The sequence below is a fragment of the Stegastes partitus genome, unplaced genomic scaffold, assembly GCF_000690725.1.
Source record: "Stegastes partitus isolate 25-593 unplaced genomic scaffold, Stegastes_partitus-1.0.2 Scaffold966, whole genome shotgun sequence".
Lineage (NCBI taxonomy): Eukaryota > Metazoa > Chordata > Actinopteri > Pomacentridae > Stegastes > Stegastes partitus.
In genome coordinates, this window is record NW_007578697.1 from 24,531 (window position 1) to 48,721 (window position 24,191).

At 40.0% G+C, this 24,191-nt stretch overlaps 1 protein-coding gene across 1 annotated transcript in view; it reads right to left on the reverse strand.

The window, feature by feature from the left end:
- The window catches only part of LOC103366689 (xylosyltransferase 1-like), a 36,835-nt gene extending 16,680 nt beyond the window's left edge, over window positions 1-20,155 (reverse strand). Inside the window, exons 1-4 of the mRNA XM_008294479.1 lie at window positions 19,874-20,155; window positions 6,472-7,018; window positions 3,189-3,355; window positions 2,526-2,728 (exon numbers count right to left, since the gene is read on the reverse strand). Coding sequence (XP_008292701.1) covers window positions 2,526-2,728; window positions 3,189-3,355; window positions 6,472-7,018; window positions 19,874-20,155 — 1,199 coding nt within the window. The remainder of the gene's footprint in view (window positions 1-2,525; window positions 2,729-3,188; window positions 3,356-6,471; window positions 7,019-19,873) is intronic.
- Between the last annotated feature and the right edge of the window lie 4,036 nt (window positions 20,156-24,191).

Here is a 24,191-nt window from a genome sequence, read left to right on the forward strand (position 1 = left end):
GAGAGGCAAACAAGATGTTTTCAAACATATTAATTGGTTTCAGTCAAAGAAATGAAAGTATTAGACGAGGACACTAATAAATACAGGTAGAAAAGTACTGCAGTGATCTTATTAGTTTTAATAAAAGTATTGTTCAGTCCACAGAATGTTCACATCATGTAACCTACGGTTAAAAATCTAAAACTCACCAACACAATAAATCTCTTTTCATATCATATCTACAAAAAAACGTGTAAAATCGACACACTGCAATTTTATAGGAAACAAGCAGCAACTTCCTGGAGTTTCTCATCACAATCAGAGTTAATTTTCTTAAAAACTAAATGAAAAATGCTAAAAAGAAAAAAGAAAATAAATCAAATAAAATGAAATAAATTAAACAAAAACCTGCAATTTTTAAAAACAAGAATCTAAGTCTAAACTCAGTCCAGGATCAGTCAAAAAGTAGCTCTAAAATCAGCCAAAACCCACCACAAACCATGTGCAAACCCAGGACCAAATGCAGTTCAAAACCAGTAAAAACTAGGTCCACACCCAAGTCTAAACCCAATCCAACAACTAGTCAAAAACTAAGTGAAAACCTGCCCAAAACAAAGTCCAGAAGCAAGTCTAAACCCATTCAAAAAGCAGTCAAGAACCAAGTCTGAAATCAGACCAAAATTATGTCCAAAACCAGGTCTAAACCCAGTCAATTCCAAGCCCAAAACCAGTCTGAACTATGTTTAAACCCCACCCAAAACCAAGTCCAAAACCTAGTCAAAATCTGGTCCAATACCACGTCAAACCCAGTCTTGAACAAATTTTAAACCTCAACCAGAAAGAAGTTTAAATCTAGTCTTAAATTTGTTGAAAACCAAGTTAAAAACTAAATGAAAAACCAGTCCAAATCCACACAAAACAAAGCCCAAAACCAGTCTATAGCAAGTCCACAATCAAGGTCAAAACCAGTCCAAAACCAAGTGAAAACTAAAGTAAGTTTAAACCCAGGAAAAACCAAGCTCAACCCAGTCTAAGCCAAGTCCAAACCCAGGTCCTAAGTATTTCTCAAAGTGGTGAAGGTGTTTCTGATTCTACTCTTGGGTTCAGAAAAGCTGCTAGAGTATAACATTGCTACGTTCAGACATTTTATTTTTTCCACTTAAGCCTATGTTTTTTAAGCCATTCTCGGGTAAGTTAGACGTCCAGAAAACCAGTAAGGCCACAAGGAAACATTATAATCTTCCTGATATTCATCTGGGAGCAGAGTGGGAATTATTATTTATGTAATATACAGTGCTGGATGGTATGACAGAAATATTGATAAATGGATTTTTATATTCTTTCACATTTTACACTTTTGATCGTATTAGTTACATCAATGTTTAGTGTCTACCGGACTGCAGATGGAAATTACATGCTATGAGGTCAGATAAGGGGTTTTTTGTCCTTGGTCCCTAATAGTGTCTTAATGGAGCCGATTCTTGGCTCAAATCCTCCATACATGGCGGCTGAAATCCCAATAATCAGCTCACGCTTGCTCCTAAACTGCCAGATGACCAAACTCAGCTGAAGCTCATCCTGCTTCAACGATCACAACATCACATCGACAAGCTGCAAACCAAACACAAGACTGACCATATCCTCCAACACAGAGTGAATCATCCGTCAATATCTGCGCTGATCTTAGCCAGGCTCCTTCCCCAACAATGAAGATCCCCTCAAATCCCCAAGAAGCAGGACGGCCATTAAAAACAGCCCTGCTTCAAAGCGAGAGACTCCCAGAGCTGATGTGATTGTGGTTTATTGGGAACTTGATGTACTAGACTTTAAACAAACCAAACAAGGCCCAAAGGACTGGGAGGTCACTGGTTAGTCGCTGTTAGCTGACACACTGCTTTGATAAATCAATGACACGATCGGTAACTCTTCTACAAGCATCTGCAGTGGAGGGATTTTATAAGATCTGGTATTACGGCCTCTTTTTTTATTTTTTATTTTTTACTTGTATTTGTTTGGCTACATGTGACAAGTAACCAATTGACACAGAAAGCTACTGTTTACAGACAGGAATGGATGAGTGCATTAGCGTAAATGTGTCTGAAGTTTAGGTAGATGTTGCTAAAGTTGTAATAAACACCTCAATCTTACACAATCATGCCACGTTTTGTTGTGCCTCTTAGCCTGCAGCTAACACAGCTGACATCTCACTGAAGTTAGACAAACTTTAACACTTTGTTCTATCTGATGGATACGTCTCTCTGCAGAGATACAACCTGCAAAAACTGAACAAGAAGCACAAGAATCTCCACAAATCAGCACATTAGCTGCTTACACAGCAAAACAAGAATAAATAATGCTTTAGGATGTAGACCTTAGAAAAAGATGAAGAAAGGGGAAAACAGCAAACAACACTGCAGAAAAACTAATCAATCTCAGTTGATCGATCATTAACCAGAGGAAGGCATCACGTGATGCTCAAGCGTTATAATTCCTACTTCTAATCCCTGATAATGAAGCAACCCAGTAACTTCCACCTGGTCTCTTACCTGATGGGGTAGTCGGCAGCGCTCAGGTTGATGAAGAAGTCCCAGGACCAGTCAGTCATTTTGAGGAGGTCGTCCATGCTGCGTAGGTACATGGTCAGCAGGCTGGCCCCGCCCCAGATGGTGGACATCCTCCAGGGAGTCACCCGGACGTTCTGGTACCGGCCGGCCAGAGACAGAACCTCTCTGTGGAGGTAGTTGGACCTCTGAGAGGAAAAAGAGGAAAAAAGAGTTATGTTGTGCTGTCATACTTCAATCACTTTTTAAGAAGTAGTCAAGAAATATTTTGATCTTATGAACTGAATTAAATGACTTACGATGACAATGTGTAAAAATGACAGAGCAGATATCTAATCTTAGTTAAATGTTTTTCTCAGCAGCTCAATAGATCTGTTGTTCTGGTCATTGACAGCTGTTTACACATTTGTTTTTTTCCCCTCTAAACCAACCATTGGACAGCCATCCAAGGCCATTTTTTGTTGACAGTGTAGAACCAACATTAATTTATTTTGATTTGCTCACACTGTTTTGCAAAAATGAGCTTACCAATGTAGCTCTAGGAAAAAGAATTCTGCACCATTTTTCAAACAGTTGCTATGACTGTGAAATTCAAGTTGTTCTTTCTGTGTTTTCTTTACTTAGATTAGGTACTGGTTGTGTTCTCACCTGGTCTACATGGATGTAGTAATAGTGAGAGGTGTGGTAGATGGCTTTGAAGAGACGCTGAAACTGTCGTGAAGCTCGACCGTGGACGACCAGGACGAAAGCAATTCGTACAGGTGTGGCAGCATCCGAGGCGTCTTCATCCCACTGCACATTGACGTTAGTCTTACCTGGACAGAGAGGAGGTCAGCTAACTCAGCAGGTGGCAGCTTGCAACAAGGACATGTCTACAGTCTGCAGCCCAATAGACAGAAAACTAAGAAAATGAGCCCACAGAAGACATTTCTGAGTTTTTCTCTCTTTCTTCATGGTTGGTCTGTTTCCATAGAGGTGCAGGACTTTATATTGCAGTAAAAAAAATTAGCCAACGTGAGTAAAAATGTAATAGGAATAGAAATCACCCAAAAGTTGCTTGGGGTTCAGAGGGTTCACTTTCCGCACATCACACATGATGCATTAAAGAACTGCTGGACAGCAGAAATCTGATGGTTGTTTCTGATTTTGCAGTTTTTGACTGATAAATGGTGTTACTTTGGCGATTTTAAGATAAGGTGCATATTTAAAGATAATCTTTGTTTGTTTGTTGTTGCGTTTGTCTTGTTGATAACATGCCTATCAAACCAGTCAGTGTGTTTTAGAGTTCAGAGGGTTAAACCAAACGTGAGCTTAAAATGTGTTTAATACTTTGCTTTATTCAACTTTTCAAAAGATAAAAAGCCTTTGAAGCTTGATTTGGGGGTTCAGAGAGTTAATTGAACACTGGAAATGTCAACTATTAGCAGTTCTTAAGACATCAGTGCCACTTTTAACCCTGTTCTCGACTCCAGTTCTCTGTTTTCACTTCCGCCTTACCTGGAAACACTCTGGCTGAGTTAAATCTACCTCCTGTACAAACAAACTGTCTGACAGCCTGATGCTTCATCCTCACTCTAAAGTTGGGTTGAGGCCTGCATGGCCTAATTAGTGACCTTCCTGGGCTGCAGGGCATGCTGGGATTGGAGTCTGAGGGGGAATAACTGTAATCAGGCAGCATAGTCGAGCACAGAGGGAGTGATGTGAAACACCAAACTGAAACCAAAATCCAGCCCGGCTTCAGTCTGCGGATATAATGAGTAGTGTATCATCAAAGCAACCTATAATCATATAAATTAAACCTCAGATGGCCCTGGGTGGTTCTGAGAGCATTGCTACGAGTAAATCATTAGTCAGGCTTTCCAAAAATAAGACGACAAACTGCTTGTTTAATTAGGGTGTAATTACGCTGGATGAGTATCGTCCTCACTGTGTCCATTCAAGCTTCAAGCCCCCCGAAAATAGCACAACAACCACAGGGATGCCTCTTCAAATCTACGGCACGTGCTCAGTTAAAAAAGGTTCTCAAAGGCTGAATTTGGAATTTAGAATAACCTTTTTGAAATCTGCCACTTCAAAGCAGCTGCTTGTCTTCCCGTCTGTCTATCTGTCAGCCATTCATTTGCTGACAGACTGAATCGCTGTGTTAACATCGGAGGATAATTATAGGTTAATACTTTTCAACTTCATACACGTGGCGATCAGACCAACAGTGATGGATCGTACACTTCAGCTAACAGCTAATACTACATGAAATAAAGCATATTACTGATTAAATATGACAGGAACAACAAAACCTGTCATTTAAATGCCAGATTTAGACCAAATTCTGTTCAAGCAGCAAGCTCGAATTAGCTGTTTATTCAATACTGATGTGACCAATCAGTTCCAATCTCTATTTTATTTATCTGAGGGCTGACACAGCTACACATTAGAGGATGATTCCAGTTTATTTAATCCTACTGTATTTCCCTTTAATGTGTCTATTGTGCTTTTTATGCTAACTCTGCACCTCCGTTGTAGAGATTATGGGAAAAAAGGATAAAACATGATCTTCCTGCAGCCTTTCAGAAGATTTTTAAAGGATTATAAACTGTTGTTTTCAGTCGACAATAGCAATGTGTAACTGTGATAGACATGTCATCAACAGAAAAAATAAAATGGTTTGACAGAATGTTTTACAGTTTCATTTCAATGCATCAGATGCAAACTGCCATGAAAGCACATGACAAAAATGCAAAGTTTGGTTGCATGAACAAAGTCCCAACATATCTCTTGGCAAAGGAGCTCCTTCGCCCTAATTTCCCTCTCAACAGTTTCCTTAGACGCCTTAGACGCCTCCTCAGCTGTTAACATGGCAATTACGACCGGTGTAGCTTGGTAAGAAACAGAAAGTGATTAAATTCAAATTAGGGCTGCACAATATATCTTTTCAGCACAGATGGGCATATGAGCAACAGTCACACTGCAGAAAGCGTAATGTGAAGGAAAGTAACTTAACCAATACGTCATACTGCAACATATTTTCTGCTGAATATGATTAGTACACTTGTCTGACAGAACATCATTTACGCCATCATTTTTCTGTTTCAGGGTTCTTGGAGTGGTCGTTTTAAAAACTTGAGCGAGGAACAGCAGAGAAACACTGAAAAAGAAGACTGGGCTGCAAACAGATGTATCAGAAAGGATGATGTTAACAAAAAACAGGTCGTCAATCAGCAGTGTCATGCAACTGGGGTGTAAGACAAGAAAAATCATAAGGTAACAACACAGCATGGCGTGGGCTGTGCTTAGTTTCCTATTGTCAAACTGTGGCAGGAAGTCCTCTTTTCATATAAATAATACTAAAAACACAGAGAACAACAATATCTCAGGTACTATTAAAGATAAAAACACAAAAATGTATTTGTCAGGATGTCATTAATTCGGGCTGCAAGGTGGTTGGAGCTTAGCACCATAGCCTCGCAGCTAGAAGATCCCCAGTTCGCGTCCCGGTTGGGGCACCAGGATCTTTCTGTGTGGAGTTTGCTTGTTCTCCCCGTGCAGCGTGGGTTCTCTCCGGGTTCTCCGGCTTCCTCCCACAAGGTCCAAAAACATGTTGAGGTTAACTGGTGATTCTAAAATGTCCGTAGGTGTGAATGTGAGTGTGCTTGGTTGTCTGTCTCTAAGTGTAGCCCTGTGATAGACTGGTGACCTGTCCAGGGTGTCTCCTGCCTTCGCCCTAAGTCGGCTAGGATAGGCTCCAGCCCCCCATGACCCTAGTGAGGATTAAGCGGTGTATAGATAATGGATGGATGGATTTTGGTTTTTATCTTTAATATTTCCTGAGATACTGTTTCTCAAAACAATTTAAATGTGAGTATTTTCAGGATGTTTTTCTGCAGATACAATTTAACACCTCACTTTTATTATTTGCTGATGATGCTGATCTTACCTTCGATGGGGCAGTATCGTGGCACTTTCTCCGGCATCAGCGCCCTCTCTTTGTGCTTGCAGTACACCTCCACAATCTGCTGCCGACACTCGCGGGTCTTGGCTCTGGACAGGGCTGAAATGGCTTCTTTGCCGCTGATCTCGCACTGTGGCTGCTCCTTTCTGGCCTCTGGACCGGGTGGCAGTGACGGAGAAGCCGGCTTCCTAGTCTGGTAGAAGGGTGGATCCTGGTTGGACCCCGGGGCTGGCGCTGGGGCGGTGGGCAGCTGGGGGTGGGCCTTGCGGATGTGAGTGTGGTTGTGGTTGTGGCCCGTCACTCTGGGTTGGACGGGGGGAAACTTGAGGACGTCAGATTTTGACAGAACGCTCTGAGCTTGGGCCTTCTCAGGCTTGCGTTTGTTGTTTCCGACTGGCGCCTGCTGGTGCTGCGACTGAGCTCCCAGGTTGCTGTTGCTGTCGATGGTGTCGAAGTCTTTGGGGACGGAGTTCTCGTTGTTGTTGCTGTCTGGCCGAAGTTTCTCTTTAGGGCGGTGGGAGTGGTAGACGTCCTGCAAGGGACAAGAAACACAACTCAGACACACTGGTAGGGATGCTAAATTTATTACCATTGATAATTGATTTAATCATTGGGGGGAAAAAAACTAACATTTTAGAGTCAAAAGATGACCTCTGAGAGACACAAAACCACCACAAAAAGACATGAAATGAGCAAGAAAAGACGCAAAAAAATGCGCACATAGACAAAATTACGTCAAAGCTTCATAGAACCACAGAAAATAGACACAAAAACAGACACAAAACAACCATGAATGTACACAAGATACCCACAAAGAGAAACAAAATGGGTGAAAAAGAGAAAATGGGCACAGCCACAAAATGACCACAAATCCACCACAGACGGGCACAAAGTAACCACCAACACACACAATAATTACAGAGACATATAGACACAACCATATAGACAAAAACTAACAGAAAAGATAGAAAATGAGGGGAAAGGCACAAAATGACCAAATAAACCCACACGAACCCACCATGGACACAAAGAAAGCATGAACAGACAAAAAATGACTACAAAGACACACAAAACCATCACAAAGAGACCCAAAATCACCACAAAAAGACACAAATTGACCACAAAGAGACACAAAATAAGCAAAAGGACACACCAAATGACTACGAGGAGACACAAAACAACTACAAAAAGACACAAAATCACCACAAATATTCAGAAAATGTAGTCAAAAGAGACACAAATCAACTCCAGATCGATACAACTTAACCACAAAAAGTCACAAAATGACCAAAATGTCAAAGTTACATTTGGTTACTTTTCTCACACATCCAACATTTTATTTTATTTTATTTTTTAAAACATAAAATGCCTTTCAAACCCACTGACAGGTTTCAGGGTTGAGAGGATTAATCAATGAAATTATCTCAGCAAATTATCAATTAACAATCATTAATATATCTGCACACTGCCAATGAGTTACAACAAAGAGACACAAAAAGACCACGGAGATGCAGAATAACCAGTCACACTGTAGAGTCGTGTTGGAACATATGAAAGGCAGCTTCCTGCATGCAGCTACATGTGTAATAAACATGTGTGCCCTTTGATTTGACTCACTCTGCTTTACAACAACAGTTGAGGCTCAAAGTTTGCTTCAGTTTCAGGACTCATTGTGTCATAATGTCTATCAGCGTCCAGTGGTGATATGTGTGTGTGTGTGTGTGTGTGCTTGTGTCGCAGCAGTGAAGCCACATGACCTGGATGAGTAGTTTAATCCCACAGATTGCCCCATATCTGTCCTTTCCAGGGATAAAGAGTGTGTTGGAGCAGGAAGGCAGTAATATCAGCTGCTGCCACCTGCTCCTCACACAACCCTTCATTATCTCATGTGTAATATCAGCTCAGAGGAATGCGTACAGAGCCACGGTGAATGTTTCCAGCTATTACTGCGACTGTAACAGGAATAAAAACCCACAGAGGAGATAAAGGACTCACACACACACACACACACACACACACACACACACACACACACACACACACACACACACACACACACACACACTGTGGGTCCAATCAGGGGATTTATTTTTCTATTTCTGGAGCTTCTGTAACTGTGGAGGTAAAGCTGAACATCTGACCTACAGGTGTATTTTCTGTTAGCTGTGAAATAAGCTGCTCTCATATGAAGTCTAGAAATCAGTTTCCTGCCAGAAAATAGTCAAAAACTTTCCACAAAACTTCAAAGACAAACAAAATGCACACAAAGAATACACAAACTTATGACGAAGGCATACAAAATAACCTCAGATCCTCAAGGACAACAAAGAGACACAACATAACCTCAGAGATACACAAAATTGCCAGAGACACAAAATGACAAAAAAGTGACACAGAACACCTCCAAAGAGACACAAAACGACAAGAACACACCACCCCCACGCAAAAAAGACACACAAAAGATCCACAAAGAAACAAAAAATGACCAAAAAAATGAAAAAAAAAAAACAAAAAACGCCCAAATGGCCAAACCAAATTGAAATGACCACAGAAACACACAAAGCTGCCACCACTAATACAAAACAGCCACAAAGAGATACAAAAAAATGAGACGCAACAAAAAGACAAAGATAAACCAATAACTACCAGACACAAAACAGTGACAAAGAGACCACAAAGAGTCATAAAACAACCACAAAGCAACACAAAACAACTAGGAGACAAACAACATAAATAGTTCCGCATCTCTCTCAGTCTTTGGTTCTTATATAGACAAGTTAAGTTTTTTTTTAGTTGATCAGTCTCGGGGCCTTTTGCCTCATTAATCTTTTCATTCATGACTCAGACGCAGCAGAAACCCGACGGATTTATCAACTGGTTAAAAAAACTGACAGCTCGTGTTGCTCTCACAGCAGGCCACAGAAATATGAAATATTCACAGCCTTTCTAAATGAAATGTCAGAGCCTCTTTTGGAGGGAAACTGATTAAAATCCTTCGGAGACCTTTTACGACCTGCAGACACCCTGAAAACATCCTCGAGCTGTAATTTGCTCGACAGAACAACGCCGGTTTCTCTCTGAAAAGAAAAGCGTTTTTTCCCAGAAGGCCGTGCATTCCATGGAGACCGGCCACAGCTAAAATACCAGCGCTTACCTACAAAGACATCTTTCTTTATGCCCGTGCACACACACAGACACACACAGGCAGTGAGTCATTGCTTTCTGCTGCTGTGTGAGTCAGTTTGCTCTCAGCCTCCTCAGCAGGTTCTTATTGAAGCCTCAGACCTCCTGCTGCTGCACCATAAAGGCGACAGAAAGGAGACAAGAAAGCTGTTCCCTCAGGGCGAGAGACATTAAAGAGAGCTGCAGCAGACACAGAGAGAGAGAGAGAGAGAGAGAGAGAGACCTGTTACTCTGACATCTGTTGATCACACTGACCACGACGAAGCTCATAACGATGCAGACAACTTTGGGAAGCACAGACTATTTCCCATCGCAGCAGGCTGCCACATTAAGTCCACTCATGTTCTGTGTTTGTGTTGTTGTCGACAAATCTCATGTGCAGAATGAAACTTTGTGGCACGAGGAGCAGAATATGAACCACAAAGAGACAAAATGATCACAATGAAAGACCAAGAAGAGGCTTAAAACCATGAAAAAACCACGTTGATTTAAAAGAAAGACACACAAAATAACTGCAAAGTGATTAGAAACAACCACTAAGCAACACAGAAAAACCACAGAGACATAAAATGAGCACAAAAAGAAACAAAAAGACCACAAACAGACCAAAACTGACTATAAACAATCACACAAGAGTCAAAGCAACCCCAAAAAAACAGAGAAAATACCACAAAAGGACAGAAAATGACCACAAAAAATACACAAATCCCATAACATACAAAAAACCCACAAAATGACCACTAAGACACAACACAAAGAGATAAAAAATGACCACAATGAGAGAAAAAATTACCACAAAGAGAAACAAAAGAGACACAAATGAACACAATTATCACTAAGAGATAGACGACTAAAGAGATACAAAATGACCACAAAGAGAAAAAGAACCAAACAAACAAAACCACTACTACTAAAAACAAAACAAAAAAAAGACCACAAAGAGATACAGAATAAGCAAAAGGAAACCAGAGACAAAAAACAATGACTGACAGTGCAGATTTATTTCCATTTAATTCTATTTTAAAATGTGTTTCTGACTGTGCTCTGTAAATAAACGGGCTGCACTGGTAGCATTAAATGTGTTGATGTGAAATATACGGCTGAACAGATGAAGCTATAATTCAACGCTGACAGACAGTGAAACAGGGAGATGTTGTCGTCTTCTGGCAGCAATCAAAAAAGTGCGACAGACGAAGAGAGAAACACCTTCACGTAGATAAATAAAGGGCTCTTTGACAGCTGTACTCTGCATCTGTTCTCAGCTCCGGTTCTGCATTAATCAAACACTTGTGTAGGTGTGTTTGTGCTCAGTTTACCTGCGGGAACATGCAGACGGGTGGGCAGTGAAGACATTACAGGTTTGAAAGAAGAACAGCCTTGTTTTAGCCGTGTTTACAAATCCACGAAGCTTGATGGGAAGCAGTCAGGAAACAGTTGGCACACTATCAGGTTTTTTAAACCTACATTCTGGTAAAATCCTGTTTGAAATAAGTGAATATTTGTATTTCAGAAGTTACAGGTTTCTAGTTTTGCGTTTCATTTTATTTTCTTTTACAACCACTATGTGCGCAGTAATGATGGGAGCTGGAGAGCACACAACCTTTCAACTTCACGTAGACCAGTCACCGCCATCTTTCCTGTTTAGATAGCGATGATCTGTCTCCTAAATAAAAAATCTGAAAAATATCGCTTCCAATGTAGTGTAACATGTAAAGTTATCTTGTTTAGGCTAACATCAACAAACTGTATTGTTTATGCTAATGCTTTCTTGTTGAGGTTAACAAGGCAACTAAGAAAATCTTGCTGGGGCTAATGTAGCAGTTTACATTACCTTTTGTAGACTAACATAGTATCTTGTTTACGCCAACATAATGGTTGATGCGATGCTGTTTAGCCAGACACAAAAGCTAATTTTATCTTGTGTGGACCAACGGATAACATTATCTTGTTTAGGCTAACGAAGTAGTTAAAGTTATCTTGCTAACACTAATGTATCACCTAATGTTATCTTGCTTAGGCTGACACACCTGCTGATGTTATTGTGTTCATGTTAACGTAGTGGTGAACGTCATCTTGTTTGGAATGAAATAGCAGCTAACCATGTCTTGTTCAGGCGAATGTAACAGCTAACATTTTTTCTTCAGGCAAATGTTGCAGCTAATATCATCTTGGTTGGCGTGATATAGTATCAATAATTGTCTAATTTCAATGGCATTAGTACCAGCTACCAAATTTTACAAAATCCCGAGGGTGGTACTAGATGGTGGTCATTAAAATTAGAAAGTTTTATCCTCTGGACAGCATAAATCTTATATATTTATGGAAATTTGCTCATTTAAAAAATTATAATAATGTGAAAAATGCCTCATTATCTCAGGGGGCACAGAAAAAAAAAGATACTGTCTTTTAAACTTTACACAGCTTCACAAAAACATCATTTTGGTGAAACGGAACAGAGAGAAAGGTAAAATTCTGAAACGCAATGACAGTTTCTTCAAAAAGTGTGAGTAGGAATATTCCTGTCTTTCACTTCATGTTTAAAAAAAACCTGAGAATTGGCTGAGAAACAAAAGAAGAGGAGGAGAAGCATCATCTCCCACAGGAAGTGAATGAAATTATCCGTCTAAACAGTGAGCAGAAAACAAAGGAAAAAACAGCCAGATGGACAGAAAGTAAGCTAAATGGACTGTAATGAGGGTCGTGGTGAGGCTGTGAAACCTGGCTGAAACCATCCAGCACTCGCAGGACGACCCAGGATTACAGCAGGGATTTAAGTCTATCTATGCCAGATTTAGCGAGAATTATCTCAAAGAAAAGAGAGAAAAAAAAAATAAAGCAGCTTTCTGGTTTTAACATGAGTCTGTGGTGTTAAAGCGCTAACAGAGAGAGAAGTGGAGTTTTAAAACTTTTATGAGTTCTTGCACATCATGTAGGAGTTGAACAGCTGATTTCACATCTGTTGTCTTCTTTGTGGAGGTCTCCTTTAAAATGCGAAAAAATTTTAATATAGAGGTTTACATTTTTGTCTATCAGAGATTCATTCTGTTGCAGGACAACGAGCCCAAACGTCCAGCCAGAGTCTTCAGTCAGAACAAGGAGCACTGCAGCAGAAACCATTCCAATATGAGCCAAAAAAATCATCTGAATCAAGTCCAAAAACTGTCTAAAACCAAATCCAAAATCAGTCTAAAACCAAATCCAAAATCAGTCTAAAACCACATCTAAAATCATTTAAATTAAGTCCAAAACCAAGTCCAAAAACAGCCTAAAACAACTTTAAAGTAGTCTAAAACCCAACCAAACGCAAGGCCGAAACAGTCTGACGGTTTGATCCCTCTCTCTCGTTTGAGCCACATATCAGGAACACTGCAGACATTTTATCCAGTTCAGCAGCTGAAATCCTTTTAGACACTTTCAAAACATCCTGAATCGAGTCCTCACAAGGCAGCCAAAACTTTTGACATAAAGAATCTGCTTCAGATGTTTTGGCACCAGATATCAGCTATGATGGGAGGATATGACAATCCCATTCTTCTAATCTTAAAGATTTCAGATGAAAGTGTGACTCACTGAATGTCCTCAGTTTCCAAAAATGTCCTCACTTTCAGTTTGGACAAGGTGGTCCTCGCAGAGAGAGAAGCGCATGATCTCTCACACACACACACACACACACACACACACACACACACAGTATTTAGGGATTATTCAACAATCCAAACTAGATTAGAAAGTATAAATCCCATCAGAGAAACCTGATCCAGAGCAATCCTCTAATCTGATCTGACCTGGCTGTTAGGATGTGAATCCAGTCCAATACATGTGGTCAGTGCTCAGCGTGTGATTTTACATGAATTTATAGGTTTCTGTGGATAAATTTCAGTTTAGCAGAGACGTTTCTGGTCTCAGAGGGGCCATCTGAATATTTTAGGTACGCTTAGGTTTTAGTTTAGGTTTTTAAGGTTGTGTGCGTTTAACTGCTGCAGCTTCCACAGTCCTCACATTCACACTACAGTGAGGTTAAAATACCAGCAGTGTTTAGCTTTCCACAAACTGCAGGAGGACAGTGTTTACAGGTGTGTGTTTGTCGATTGTACAGAAGACTTATGCGCACTGTCTGTTGCTGTCCAGTTCCAGTGTGTTTTCTGCAGTTGTGCACGGCGCCACGGCTGCACAACTCCTACATTCATCACATCACATGCTTCTACACTTGTGAGGACCCTCAAACATCACAATAAACCCGAACATGCTAGCTGTCCTCAAATGTCTTGTTCAGTCTGACAACCAACAGTCAAAAACTCCAAAAAAGCCTTCAGCCTCATCATGGAAGCAAAGTCCAGAACCAGTTCAAAATGAGTCCAAAACCAAGACCAAAACTAATAAAAAATCAGATTCAAAACAAGTCTAAAACAAGTCCAAGATTAGTCCAAACAAAGTCCAACAATAGAGCCCAGATGTCAACAGCATGACATCAGGAACCAAGTCTAAAACCATCACATCACATGCTTGTACCTCTACACTCACAGTCCAAAACCAGTATACAACAAGCAATCTAAAATAAGTCCATGTCCAAAAAGAGTCAACAAACAACTGCAAAACCAGTCTAAAACAAGTCTAAAACCAGTACATAACAAGTCTAAACTCAGTACATAACAAGTCCAAAACTAGTCTAAAAGTTCAAAAATACCCCACATCATATCCAAAATGAGTCTTAAAACAAGTCCAAAATCAAGTTCAAAACTAGTATGAAACCATGTCCTAAACAAGTCCAAACTGAGTAAAAAAAAAAACAAAAAACTAAATTTTAAAAAAGAGCCCTGATCTCAACATCATAGCATCAGGAACCAAATCCATAACCAGCCTAAAACCAAGTGTAAAACCAGACTCAACCAAGTTTTTAAAAAACATGTCTAAAACCAAGTCCAAAACCAGTATAAGACCTAGCTCCCAACATGTCCAAAACCAGTCTAAAGTAACATTCAAAACTAATATGAAACCAAGACCAAAACAAGTCTAACACAAGTCCAAAATTAAGTCTACTCTGAGTCCTAAAATAGAACCCTGATCTCAACATCATGGCATCAGAGACCAAATCCAAAACCAAAAATCAAATGAAAAAACAGTATAAAACCAACTCCAACACCAGCAATAAGGAAAACATTACAAAATGTTTTGTACTACAACAAAGGTCCTAACCAGTACAGAACAAAAGATTTATCATTTTTGGCTTTAGAAACACCTGATGGACATTTTTCACAATTTTCTGACATTTGATTGACCGAACAACTAGTCAGTTAATCCAGAAAATAATAAATAAATTCATCAACAATCACAGTAAGTTGCAGCACAAGTTTAAAACGACATATTAACCTTTTAAAATTGCTGTTTTTTGAACACACAGCACGCATAAAACAATTTATCAGCGTTTATCATGTGTACAGAAACATACAGATCCAGGTTTCACTGGACTGAGAATGTATGTATCTCTTAATCACTGGTTTTATCCTCACCATAACATTATCTGTCACAGCTACATACTACGCCAATGGTACTTTTCATGTGAACAACCAAACACATCAGTATCAGCATCATCTTTTACACCCACAGTTAAATATTACTGCACCACCTCACATCACCTTACTCCGGATGTCAGATGACAGTGCAGTCCGGCTTCCAGTGTGGCCATTTGGATCAGTTATAAATACTTTTGTTCTCTGACGTGGTCAGACAACACGTCAACACATGCACAGTGTTTATATGGGGGGGGTCTCGCTTTTATTGAGGTCCCTCAAATGAACTTTTATTGGAAATTGGAAGCTTCTTCCTGCCAATAAACACACCCACACACATGCAGTTGATCACAACAAGCATCCTGAGCGCTGCAGGTTATCTGTGTGGCAAATATTTTGTGGTAATCTGATTACCTAATTAGTGTGGATCACTTGAACACAATTAAACACTGAGACGGGAAGGGCTCTTCAATTTATTTTTATGGTCTCTGTCTTATTGAGGCCACCTGATCTCAAACTCATTTGTGCTAATTATTACAGATAAACTAATTTAATCAGGAACTGCTCACTCACTCACTCATTTCCACATTTAAAAGAAATATGAAAGTGTTTTCAAACAAGGAAAAGTCTCCAATAATTTAACAAAATACAATGTTTTGTTAACTCTATTGATATAACCAGTGATGCAGGCAAATATTGATCAATAAATACTAATTCAAAAGCAAGACACTAAAATGAGATATTTTTGCAGAACTGTGCACAAACTTTCCGAAGCCATTGACTTTCACTGAATTTTAAAAAAGTAGTGATGTTTTTCTGACTATTTAACATCTCCAACCTTTCCAAAACCAACATACATCACATTTAAAACAGCAAAAGACAAAGAAAACTACAAATATTTACAATTCAAATGCTGGAACCATATCATCGCTTACATTTTAATTAAGAAAGATGATTTTCCACATTCAGCACAATCATTTTTTGTTTTGGCTAATCGCTTGAACACCACTTAACAGAAACATATGTTTGTGAACAAATTAGATCACAAACTTTGGTAAAATTATATGCAAGCTTTCAGTCATTGTTGACTATAAGCCAATAAGCTTCAATCGGTCTAAAAACTAAAGGCATTCAACTTCTAAAGCCAGTGAGAAAACCAACAAGAACCATTTAAAACTACATTAAAAACAGGGGATTAGAATGAGCATTATTGAAATTATGAGAAAGCCTTCAGTTGTATTTCACTTTCTCATAATTTTATGTACAAAAAAATTCCAAGACTCAAAAATGTTCAACTTGGTATTACATAGGATGAAGAAAACAAACACGCACACCAGAACGAACATCCATCCATTATCTACACACCGCTTAATCCTCACTAGGGTCGTGGGGGGCTGGAGTCTATCCCAGCTGACTCAGGGTGAAGGCAGGAGACACCCTGGACAGGTCACCAGTCTATCACAGGGCTACACTTAGAGACAGACAACCAAGCACACTCACATTCACACCTACGGACAATTTAGAATCACCAATTAACCTCAACATGTTTTTGGACTGTGTGGGAGGAAGCCGGAGAACCCGGAGAGAACCCACGCTGCACAGGGAGAACATGCAAACTCCACGCAGAAAGATCCCTAGTGTCCTCACAGGGACACGAACCGGCGACCTTCTTGCTGCGAGACAACGGTGCTAACCACTGAGCCACCTTGCAGCCAGAACAAACATTAAAAATGAAATGAAATGCAATTGGCTAAGATAAGATTATATGCAAGCCTTCAATTGTCTTTTACTTTCAGTCAATTTTAAAAACAAAATATATTTTTCTTCTGACTAAAAAACTGTTTTGAAAGCAGTTGAAAACCAAAATTTTCCCAAGTTCAAGGTGACGTCTTCAAAAAATTGTATAACCAAAGATATTCATTTCATAATGACAAAAACACACTTTCCAGCCAGTGTTACATCTTCCTAAAACTCCACAACTCTTCCTCCAACATTCGTCTCATTTCATGCAACTTTTAAGGCACCAGAGAGCAAAATTGTACTCTGGGTAGTTTGATGCCAACCAGCCATGATGTTTAACCAGCCGTTTTCTGTATCTGTTGGTCGTCACTCACTAATAACACACTGCAGCTATTTCTCCATTTGGCCACGTCTTTAACTTCTTCACTGCTGCCTTTGTTTCATTCCATCATCTAGTTTTCTCTCTTTTCACCTCCTAAACTCTCGTCCTATAATAAGCGCTGGCATGTATCTCTGCTCTTTTAAAAGCCAATAACTGTCAGGACACACAGAGGGAAGATCACAGGGCATCCGGTTCGCTGTAATGAAAGGACGTAAAAGTGGATCCCTGCAACACAACCCACGTTTTCCCCTCTCGCACACAGCAGCATATAGAGTTGGTTCATGTCCGAACAACAAGTGAGAACACCTGGATCTCAACAGGGTTTTCTAAACATAAAAACACAGTGGAATCTCCTCCAGATCACATACAAGTACTGTGTAGGGATTATACATAACACTGGTAGAGCTTGACAAGTCATAGAGAAGCTGCACACTTAGCAGAAGCATGAAAAATGTGAAAAAAAATGAGGAGTTTCAGCCTCAGCTTTGACAGTTTTACCCCTAAAAGCTACTTATTCTGAACAAAACTACCCAAATATGAAGTGCAACAACGCCCAAAGATGAAAGAACAGAAGAGTTTTAACTCAAACATGGCATGCAAACTCATGTTTATCCTTTTAAATATAAATGAGTAATCTCATTTTACAAGCTACACTCACAGGGGACAAGCTTACACTAATAAAAATGACCTAATCTTTTCCTAATTTCCTTAAGAATCAGAGCGATCCCTTTATTTGACCAAGAGAACCTTGTAAATCATACACCTCAGAACAGCTTTACACCAAAGTCCATTCACAAATCAGTCATATCGTAATCATTCTGGATGTCTTTTACATAGAAAGATGGAAAGACAGACAACTTTTGGTTATACCTCTGACAGCTTTGCCACTCAAAGCTACTTATTTTGATCCAAGGTGCTTAAATATAAAAAGCAAAAATGGATGTTCAGGTTTAGAATTGAAACATTCATAAAATATGTTGAAGATTGAGAAATCTCACCCCAAACTCCACTGAAAAATCAGTCATTTCTAATTCATCTGGGTTGACATGAATGTGAAAAGATGGAAAATCAATAAAGAAACAAGAGTTTGGGCTTCAACATTGACAGTCTTACCCTTTAAAGTTATTCATTATGTGCAAAATATTTTAATATGAAGAGCAACAATATCCAAAGATGGAAAAACACAAGAGTTTTGGCTCCAATTTGGCATGCAAATTCATGTTTCTCTTTGTAAATATGAATTACTAATCTCATTTTACAAGCTGAAACCACAGGAGACTATTTCACATTTATGAAAACGGCTTCATCTTTTCCTGATTTTCTTATGAGGTGGTATAATAGCTCTGTTCAGAGAACCCTGTAAATCACAAGCCTAAAATAAGTTTTAAACCTTAAAGTTTTGCTTCAACTTGCATGGCATGCAAATTTATGTTTACCTTTGAAAATATTCATTACCAATGTTTTCTTACAAGCTACAATCACAGGTGACCAGTTCATAAGAGTAAAAATGGCTTAATTGCTTCCTACTTCTCTTACCAAGAGAAGGGTTTTTAATTAATCCATTTTAGCTTTTTATAATGAGGAAGTAGCTCTAAGGGGTAGTTTTGTGAAAATCTACTGAGCACACAAACACCACACCAAAACTCCATGAACAAATCAGGAATTTTTCTTGAATGTCATGAATGTGGGAAGATGGGAGAAAAACGCAGAATAAAGAAAAGTTTTAGCTCTGACTTGGCATGTTTTTCCTTATAAAGATAAATTGCTAATGTTGATTTACAAGCTCCAATCACAGGAGAGAAATTGGCTTGATCTTCCCCTAATTTCCTGTCAGTAGAAAGCCTTGGTTTTGAAAAGACAACCCTCTAAATGTTTCACCCCTTAAATGTACTTACTGTGCAAAATGAGATATGTATTAAAGGCTCAAATCAATGTCAAGGCTCAGAATTAAGGGATTCATTAAAAACATGTTGCCCTTTCAAACTCAGCGAAAATGACGTTTTAAGAGTGAGATGCCACCAAACTCCATTTAAAAAATCAGCCATTTGTGTATTTTCTTAGTTACTGATAAACTAAGCAGTATTGCTGAATTCCACTGAATACATGGTATTAAAATATCTACGTCGTTCTTTCATTCGGCATTAATATTATCGATAACTAAGCAAGCGAGCATCACTATTTCGCTCTTCATTTCTATAATTCAGTTCGGAATCTGATGAAAATTTGTTGAAGCAATCAGCGTGAAGTTGTGAATTGATTAACTGCGGTTTGTACAACAGCTGCTACGAGTCGTCGCAAAGCGGTGTTTCGGCTGAAATTGTGGGCATCTGTGGACGCCCTAAATGAACAGATTTTAGAATGAAGTTTGGCCTACCGACCCATTTCTCCACACAACACACTGTGTTGATGCAAATGCCAAAACAACAGGCAGCAGCTGCAGCCGCTCAGCAGCAGCATCTCTGCCGCTGCCATGCGGCTCCCCTCGGGGACACACACGCTCAATGTCCACCATAAGAACCACTCGTGTAAAAATCACGTTAAAGCAGCACACGGAGCGCATATCAATCAAACATACCGCCTGCAGCTTGTGCCGAGCGGCCGCCTTCCCGAGCAGCGGCGGCGGCGGCGGGTCGCCCTTCGTCTGCAGCCCCCTCCTCGGGTGCTCCCCGTCGGCTTTGTTGAGCCCCCCGGTCCGCTCCTCTCTCTTCTCCCGGCTCCTGGCGCCTCCGTCCCCGGAGTCCAGGCTGCTGAAGTTCCACACGATGAGAGTCTGGACCAGCAGGACGGCCAGAGCGGCGACCAGCAGGGCGGACCGGGAGCGCCGGGCCAGCCTGCGGGCACAAGGGTTACCGTTCATCCTCCTCCCTCCCTCCGGTTCAAGCTGAGACTGGGAGCCCCATCCGCTAAACGCCGACAGCGGGGTGTGAACGCTCCCCTCCGCGGCCTGAGAGCGGCTTCTGGCAGGCAGGGAGGCGGAGGGAGGAGGAGGGAATTTGGCACAGACTGGAAATGAGGAGAGAGGTTCGGAGGCGGAGAGGACGCAGGGCCCTCATGTGGCCATTACCGGGTCCACAGTTCACACAAAGCGGTTATTTTCTCATTTAAAAGACGTCCTGCAGGGCCGGAGCCTGCAGCTCCACAGCCCAGGACACAGCACCTGAGGGGGGCCAAAGAGGGGTTGTTGGGCCCCTCCATTGACATGCATTTTCTGATTAGTCAACACCTCAGCATCATCCAAAACCAAAAGATATCACAGAAGACAAATAAAACACAAATATTCACAGGTAAGGTACTGAAACTGGTTAATGTTGGACATTTTAGATTAAAAAGTTGTTCCTGCAGGGCCCAATCCCAATTTATTTAATAACTGGTGGCATAAACGCAAGTTTTTCCAGATTACCTAACAGGAAGTTTGCTGGAACCAGTTCATCATGGACTTTCTTGATTAAAAGATGTCCCCACAGACCCCAAATTATTTAATCATTTTAGCATAAACACACGTTTTTATATTGATTACTCCTAAAATTGAAGTTGCTCCTGACCTTAATTGAATTCCAAATGCAAAAAATTATATATTTTTCTGACTAATCCCAATGTCCAGCCCTCCTAAAATCAAAAGATATCAAATGTAGGATCACAGAAGACACAGAAAACCACAAATATTCACAATTTATATGCTGGAACCAGTGATTTTGACATTTTAAAATGCATCCTAGACGCAAGTTAAGTTGATTATGCATAAAAATAGGTTGTTCCAGTTAGATTTTCCTATTTATTTAAAAGTTAGCATATTTGATTCTTGATCAACTCCTCCACAACAAACTCGTACTTGTAAGGGGAAAAAAATCCATCTTTATGTGAGCTATGGCAACTTTTAATGAAATTATGTTATGTTCTGAATTAAGTTTTTAAATTGGGAAGTTGTTTAACTGCAACATTGTTGAATGATGTTAAGAAAATCTAAATATGTTTTTGCACAAGAAAAAAAAAAATCAAATTAATTTACTAAATATATGCCACTACAGTTAATGTTTTAACTCTACAGCTGCAACTAACAACACACTTAAATGTTGATGAAAAAAACAAAATCAAAAACAAGAAACTGAATTTAGCAGAAACTGAACAAGCCATTACCAGCTACTGACTTTCACTTTTAGATATTTTTTATTTTTTTAAAGTGATTTTTCAGATTAATCAACATCTTCAACTTGTCTAAAGCCAAAAGATATTAAACGTAGGATCACAGACAATTAACAAAACCACGAATATTCATAATTTAGATCATCATTCATCTTGGACATGTTTGATTTACGATGTTTTCAGGCTTATGTATTTGCAAACCCAAATTTATGAACACAGGTTTTCTGCTTTTTATGACACCTTTCTATGTGCTTCTTTGTTTTGTGTTCTGTTCAAGATTTCAGTGAAGGTTATTATTGTAGTCTTTGTATTAACAAATTAAAACCAAATCAAATAGCAGAGGGATGTAAACACCTTCTTTTTTTTAAGATCCCAACCAGTTTAATGATTATCCTTAATATTATGGCTGTCTTGTAGAGGTGTCAAAGTCTATTTCACTGATATTAAGTTTATTTTATCAGGTTGCTTCAGTTTTATAGTATTGTAAGTCATCATAGGAATCACAATTATTGATTTTTATTGTTTGAAGGGTAAGAAAATATATGAAGCTGAAACCAGATGTTTACATACACTGTATAAAAAGACATCAAACTGAAAGCGACATGTGTTGTAGGGCGTCCATGGTGGAGTTTTGCTCTGCAAGGTTAATTCAGCCATGACGGGAAGGATAATTAAATTAAACATATGAATGATTCGGTGTGATACAGTACACATGATGTAAACGGAGCCGTCTTTAGGTTCTCTGAGGAAATGATTACATACATTACATGTGTCCAGCCAAGCAGTAAACACATGCAGCATCTCTGCTCGCCTTCTCATACACTTTCCGGCAGATTAGTCTTATTTCATGCATATTGCAGCAAAGTGCCAGAGATCTAATTGAATAAACAGCTAAAAATAGAGATTATTTCTTCTCCTTTCACTCCTTTGCCTTTTGTTTTGCTCAGTTTTTATGTTTTTCTCATTCTTCACAGACTTGTTAGAAAAGGCTGGTTCACCAACCGGGCAGCAGCTCAGAGGCCCAAAACAACAAAGGCCCTAAAAGATACACTGAGTATGTGTTATTCTTTGGTACTTTAATTAATAGCACACAAACCGCTCACCTTTCATGTCAGCTCAGGCCTGCAGGTGTCTTTCAGAGGCTCTTTCTGCTCACATGGTGGATCTTCAGTAGCAGCTGGTGCTAAAAAAACAAAAACAAATGAAACATGTCAGAAGATGTACAAAATGGCCAAAAAGAGGCATAAAACAAACCCGAAGATGTACGAATCATACACTTACACAAAATTACAATAAAGATGTCAAAAAAACAAATGCAAAAAGACAAATACAGTGGCATGCAAAAGTTTGGGCACCCCCGGTCAAAATTCCTGTTAATGTGAACAATTAAGCAAGTGGAAAGATGAAATGATCTCTAAAAGGCATGAAGTTACACACAACACATTCCCTTTACATTTTCAGACTGGTGACCTGTCCAGGGTGTCCCCTGCCTTCACCCTGAGTCAGCTGGGATAGACTCCAGCCCCCCACGACCCTAGTGAGGATTAAGCGGTGTATAGATAATGGATGGATGGATGGATGGATGGATGGATGGATAGGACAGTGAAGAGCGACAGGGCACATGGGGAGAAGAGTGGGGGAAGTACGTGCAGCAAATGAGCTGCTGGCTGGACTCGAACTGCGGCCGCTGCGTCGGGGATTATAGCCCCTGTACATGGGTTGCTGTTTTGTCCGGTTGAGATACCTTTCCAAATGCTTTGCTATCATTTTATAGTAGAGAGCACACCTAGCATGCTCTTCTAAACATCAACGGTGCAGCTGTGGAGAGGGTGAGCAGCACCAAGTTCCTGGGTGTGCACATCTCAGAGGATCTCTCCTGGACCAGCAACACTGCATCCCTGGCCAAGAAAGCTCAACAGCGTCTCTACTTCCAGCGCAAGCTGAGAAGAGCCAGAGCCCGGGCCCCCGGTCCACCTTCTACAGAGGCACCATCGAGAGCATCCTCTCCAGCTGCATCACTGTGTAGTACGGCTCCTGCACCCCTTCCTGTTGCAGGACACTCCAGCGCATCGTGAGAGCAGCGGAGAAGATCGTTGGTGTCTCTCTCCCCTCCCTCCAGAACATCTACAGCACCCACCTCACACATCTGCATAGCGCGTGATTCTACCCACTCGTCTCACAACCCCTTCAGCCTGCTGCCATCAGGGAGGAGACTAAAGAGTCTGATGGCCAGGACCAGCAGACAGCTTTATCCACTAGGCTGTCAGGAAGCTGAACTCTCTGTTTAGCCTACTATATGTTTAGATTGTATATTTTTTTATCCTATTGTATGTTTAAATTGTATATTTTGCAGCTTATTATATGTTTATCTTAAATATTTTTTAGTAGGTATATTTTTTCAACTGTGTGTTTTCTTAAATGATGTTTCTAGAGAAACTCAGTTTCAGTTCTCTGTATGCGTACATTTGCATGCCACTGTGGCAAACAAGATACACCAAATAAATACAAAATGACACTGAGCCAACACAAAGAAGTACATAATGATTATACAAAGACAAAATGACTACAGAGATGAATGCAGTGAAAGAAAAACAATACAAACACTAAGATACTGCTACAAAAAGACAAAATAATCTCAAAAATGTAGGGGGAAAAAAACACCACAAAAAGACACACACTGACTACAAAGGTGGGGTTGTGAAGTTAATATACACTTGTCCTCAAATGTATTCATACCGTCCCATTAAAGAAGG